Below are 6,000 nucleotides of genomic sequence, written 5' to 3'. Positions count from 1 at the left end.
CCTAGAATGTCTTATACCTCAGTCATAAACAGTAGGTGAAAAATATCTGGCTGACATACTGCTTCTGCTGAGACTGTGCAGTGTGTAATGAATGCGCTCCATACTGCGTTATCCTATAAGGCAAAGGGACTAGAAGAGAAGAGCTGTCAGAATCAAAAAGAACAGAAGACAGCATGTCAGCTCTTTCTAGCTGTTCTAAGGGAATTACACATTACGAAAAAATCCACTACAAAAGTAGTTACTGCAAATAAGTCTCTTTTAAAGCTTTCTTTAAATAAATGTTAAAAATTTGCACTAATGAGCGTATCAAAATCATTTTAAATTGCTACTACATCCGTTATGTCAGTAATCCGTTCGGAGGATGACCGAGAAAATAAATGTCTTTTTTTGTCTCTTGTGTGTGAAATTAATGAACAGGAAGACAAACACGTTTTTTTTAATCGTTATATTTTAATTTCTGCAGAGACAAAAAATGACAAGCAATTTATTTACAGAAATACCTGTACAAAAGCAAAAATTAAATTAAGTAAAATAGTTCATAAATAGAGGTGGACTTCAGCGTTCAGTACATTTTGCCAGGTTCAGCTAAGCTGCGTGCATAGTGACTCCTAATAAAACAATGATTAAAACTGATCGTCAATTCTACATCAACATCCTAGTCGTAGGACAAATAGTGTATGGTTAATTTTACAAATCTCTCCACTAGGGGTGAAATGTCTGACAGCTCAAGGTTTAGTCTTAAGCTCCAAGCTGACAGAACACACACCTCGACTTGTGAGAAGCACGTGGACTATAAAACCTCCTGCTTTCTGCAATGCCGCCTTTAATCTAATCTCTGCTAAGAGTAGAAAATATTTTTTCTAATATGAATGATCAAAGCTTATCTATTTCTATGTTCCATTGGTCTTTCTTTTGCATTCAGCACATTCATTATTTAGCTCTTGTTCCTATCCAACTGACCTTTATTCTCTGTGTTTATCTCTATAATAATATATAACATAGTATCCTGCATGTGCACAGATTCATATATCTCTCACAGAGGTGTATGTTTTGCCAGCACACATTTCTGTATATCTGACTTTTTTTTTTCTCCCAGTCTATTAGCGTTTAGCAAAACCACCAGCTAATCAGTTTTATGTCTCTGCTAGACAAACTTAGTTTAGCTCTTCAGTCTGCGCTGAGCTTAACTAATGCGGCATTTACTGCACCGATAATTTCATTATCCTTACTATCATGACTATGATGATCTCATTAGCAACACTTTTTTATAAGTATGTATATAAATAACGGTTTGGTCAAGTAATCATGCGGAAATTTGAACTCGGATGGATTCATATGCTAGGAGACTGCCTAAAATGTGTACAGTTTTTACTTATTGATAGACTTGACGACATTTGACCGATCTAACATGAGGAAGTCACAAGATAAAAGCTTTGTTTTTGAGAGTTTCTTTTTCAGTATCGTATAAACAGGGTGCGTAAATTCCCCAGATAACACCCTTTCACCCATTTCCGTGTTTTTATACTAGTCAAAACGACGAGTCATACCAATAACGGTATAAAAAGGCACAGTTGCATATTTTGCATTCACTCTATAGAATTGTTTTGAATTTTTTTTTTTTTTTTTTTTTTTTTTTTTTTTACAGAAGCATTCTAAATATACAAAGTGACACTGGAAAGGATAAAGAAAAAAAATGGAATATGAAAATATGGATGAAGCTCAAAGCTCAACACAGGGTGTCTTTACCGAGTTAAAAAAAAAAAGACAAAAACTTCATGCCAGCTGAATACGGTGTGAGATTATGTTATAAATGTGTGATATGAGAAGTAATCTTTCTGTGATATCCATGAGAGTGTGTGAGAAAGTGACATATATATACTGTATATATATATATATATATAAAAAAATGACATTTGGTCAGAAGAATGAAAACATGAAAAGTTGATTTGTGAAATGTGTGACGCTAAATAAACCTGATGAATCGTCGTAGTATACATATTTCATTTTTCATCCTTGTCAAAATGATAATCTAAGCCATACTACATGTCTGTTTATAATGTTCATTTATAACAAAAGCAAGCAATGGACCTCCGAGATCACACGGTAAGAGTTTTTTTTTATCCATTTCCATTTTTTTTGTTTGTTTTTTTTTGCCTTCATAGTACGTGAAGTAGAATCCCTTTAAACGTGCAATAAAAAGTACATATTTCTGTATACAGTGGATAAGCATCAGAGCACTTCTTTTAACGACAAGTAGAACACACACAGACTATAGATTCAGGCTGCGAGGAAAAAAAAGTGCAGTCCGTTCAGACTCAATGTTCTCCATCATACAAAAGAGTCATTCCGTTGCATCTGATTATTGTCACCCAGTTTTAAAGGCAGGATTTGAGCCTTAGAAGTGTACACTCAACCACAAACTCGGGATGGATTATTGGAGCACAGGACCTTACCATGAGAACTTGTGTGTATTGGAAATGTGTATGTGTGTGTGTGTTTTTCAAAGGACATCATCTAACGGCTGTTACTCTAGCCCCAGTCTCTACAGTTAAAGGTGCAGGTACTTAAACCAACACAACAAAACAGATTTTCATTTTGTCTCTTCTTTACACCAAAATACCTGTTCAGGTTCGTCCTAGGACTTTGGTTTTCTATTATTTTTTTGTTTCGTTTTGTTTTGCATGGCCACAAGTGCTCCTTTAGCCCAATGACATCGTAAAGAGACCTGTTTTGATTGTACAAATCTATTTCGCTGGTGGATCCTCATGCCCTCAGTGTGTTTGTGTATCAGTATTCACTGATTCGTTGCCATTAGGTGACACAGACACGTTGCAGGCATGACTTCTGTACTTTAGGTAGGTATGATTGTGAATGAATACTACTACGTCCCTTGGGTTTATTGCTCAATTTAACACTCATACTTTGAGAATGTAACACAGGACCAGCCCAAGCGTGTGGTCAGAGGGACCAAGTCATCTTACTCTTAATCATTATCCTACTAGTCAGTCGTTTAGCTAACAAGAGACCTTATAGCCGGTTAGGTCCTGTATGTGTGTGTAAGGTGCTGTGTGTACTTGTGTGCATGTGTAACTCATTGTGTGCCATACGTCACTAAGGGCTTCGCTTTCAAGTCATAGACAACAACAACAACAACAACAACAAAAAAAAAACAAAAACGGCATAGATTGTGTCAAGAACTCCTAGAGTTGCCAATGCTCATGGAATTACAGCACTAACAGGCGACCCAAGAAATATCAACAACTCCCACAATGCAGCAGTGTACAGAGAAAAAGACAGGGGCGGAGCGTTTGGTGAGTCGACAGCTTAGGCATAAAGCAAGTGTCCCAAATATGTTTTACGTATTTATGTACAACTTGTCACCCACATGAGAGCCTGTGAGTGTGTGTGTGTGTGTGTGTGTGTGTGTGTGTGTTTCTGTGTGAGTGTTTGAAAAGCAGATAGGCACACAGGTAAACTCGCTTCTTGCAGTGTAAGTTCACCATTTACAGCTTGTATGCCACCGTTAAGATATCTACAGATCCATTGTAAAGGTTACAGTCACTGGAAATGTTACTAGTACATAAAGACGTGCTCCAGGTGTTTTCTGAAAGGTTTTGCTTTGCCATTGCCATTACTGATTAAGTTATGCATCAGGTCTTTTCCTGGATTGGCCAGTTTTGTTGTTTTTGGTGTCTCTTTGAATGTCAGGGTTGTCCAGTGTAACTAGTCCAATGCTTGGACAGATTGCATAAGTATAGAATAATAAAAAAAATAATATTAATAATAAAAAAAATCTTCATTTCCAATCTCCTTCAGGAACATTAACATGAAATCATGAAATAAAGATCAAATAAAAAATAAAACAGCAACAGTTTTGCTTCCTGCCATCTATTTAGGAATAATTAGAAAAATTGGAATGAGAAAAAAAAGAAAAAAGTCCTAAGAAGTATAGTCCAAGTCATTAAGGGCTAGATTTTGCATGCATGCTTATGATGAATTCTACACAACCAGGCAGCACTTTGGGAAAAAGTCAGAGGGCCCGGAATGCTAGCAGCAAAGTGACACAGGACTCATCCACCAGCATCCCTCTCTCTCCACCTCTGTCTTTCTCTCCTCCTCCTCCTCTATCTCCTCCATGCCTACAAAACTGTTATCCATGCTTTCATGTCTTTTACTCACTGCTTATATCAAACAAGCACACATTTCATGCCAGGCTTTGGCGCTAAAGAGCGTCTCTGAAATTGCCGAAGAGTCGTTGTTGGATCGGGTACTGAATCGTGACTCGTTCACTGGGACCTTCACAGGTAAACCTCACGCCTGGTGAGCGTCCCGCATTGCGTGGGTTTATATTCGCCTGTGGGTGCCAGAGGAATCTCTTCGACGGGCCGAGACGTTTCGTTGTTAGCAGAGAAGGCGGCTGAGCCGAAAGCGTCGTAGGCTGAGGAGGAGGAAGAGGAGGAGGCCATTTTCTTGTTGAGGAGATTGCGGTTGCGGTCTCCGAGCAGGTGCGAGGGCTCTCCGTTGGCGAGTGGATCGGAGCTTGTGGCCGGTTCAGCGCCGCTGCATCCAGCTGAGCTCGAGTTGAAGGTGGAGAGTTTGGGAGGGGTGGCTTTGGGCCTGCGCTCGGGTGAAGTGCGCACCGGCATCCAGCAGGCGTCTGAGTGGCCGTACTCGTCACACTCGCGCGTACACTTCCCCGTCATGGCTACATCCGGCAGGGGCCGAGAGTCTGCAAAAACACACAGAGACACACATATTTCAACTTCAATATTACTACAAGATTTGAATTGGGAAGAAGAATTTAGGATTTAGTGTGCTATGTGCCTCATGAAGCCTAAAATTACTTCGTATAATGCTTCGTTACATGTTACATTTAACAGAGTGCACCAAGGTACACTGAGAAATTGGTTTCAAATTAAACGTATCTAATTGTTTTTTCTCTGCAGCACAACAATTACTAGTTTTAACTTTTTGGAGCTTCATGGTAAACACATACCACGTAACAAAAAATGACACACACACATCAAGCCTAGAAGTCAAAAAGAAAAAAGAAAGAAAGAACAAAATATGTGAGGTGAGTTCTCTTAAAATAACGCCATGCTTCAAAATAACAAACTAAAAAAAAACAAAAACAAACAAACAAACAAAAAAAAAAACGTGGGGGCAAATCATCTGTTCTGTGATTTCTACATCTAAATCAAATGGTGTCAAACTTCCATTCTAGGTCTGTATTAAAGGCACCAGGCCTTTTCTGTCTGTGAGTTTGTGTGTGTGTGTTTAGGTATTTTATTTTTTATTTTATATATGTATTTATTTGATTAATAAGCTGACTCTACAGTGTAATAACTCACACAATTGAAGTCCCAGAAAACAGATATTGCAGAGATAGCAGTTTTTTGTTTTTTTTATAAATATTAAAAAAAAACAGCTTAATTTAAGCACTGTACTTTTGTACTTGTACATTTTCATTAACCAACTGAACAGAAACAACTTTATATAGTCACTTTACACCTATGAAAATCAGAGTGTGTTGGAAATGCTGAGTTTATGAACCATGCGTTTTTGTTCAGAATTTTAAAAAAAAAAAAAAACAAGAAGACTTTAGGATTTTACTTCAGCGTGAGAGTGAGTATACTGTATATTCTTTACCTGAACACTGGCATCTTATTGTGCAGCCATATGGTCTTTTAAATGCATGAATAAATGAATAAATTCATCAGTAAACAACACTAATAAAAGTTTTATTAGCTAACAAACGTAAGAAATAAATATAAAAATATGGACCGGCACCGGACTGCACAGGGAACTGAATGGAAGCATACAGAAAAAGCTCTTTCTTGCTGTTTCTGATTGTTGTTTAGTGACAAAGTGCCAAAGCTTTAATGTTAAAAGTGGTTGGTCAGTGACCAAATATGGGGTATGATACAAGCAACAAGGGGTGAGTGCAAATCTAAAAAGAAAGCATGCTGTCTCTGGCTGAGGAGATAAAAAATAGTTTTA

General features: G+C 37.8%; 1 protein-coding gene across 1 annotated transcript in view; it reads right to left on the bottom strand.

Moving 5' to 3' along the window:
- Positions 1-1,599: 1,599 nt before the first annotated feature.
- Positions 1,600-6,000, bottom strand: part of pcdh7b (protocadherin 7b) — a 140,789-nt gene continuing 136,388 nt past the window's right edge. Inside the window, 1 exon segment of the mRNA XM_060874648.1 lies at positions 1,600-4,729. Within this exon segment, the coding sequence (XP_060730631.1) occupies positions 4,299-4,729 (431 nt within the window). The 3' untranslated portion in view covers positions 1,600-4,298.

This window comes from Tachysurus vachellii, chromosome 7, assembly GCF_030014155.1.
Source record: "Tachysurus vachellii isolate PV-2020 chromosome 7, HZAU_Pvac_v1, whole genome shotgun sequence".
In the NCBI taxonomy this organism is placed as follows: domain Eukaryota; kingdom Metazoa; phylum Chordata; class Actinopteri; order Siluriformes; family Bagridae; genus Tachysurus; species Tachysurus vachellii.
Note: the sequence above shows the minus strand (reverse complement) of the source record. Positions and strands in the feature narration are given on the sequence as shown.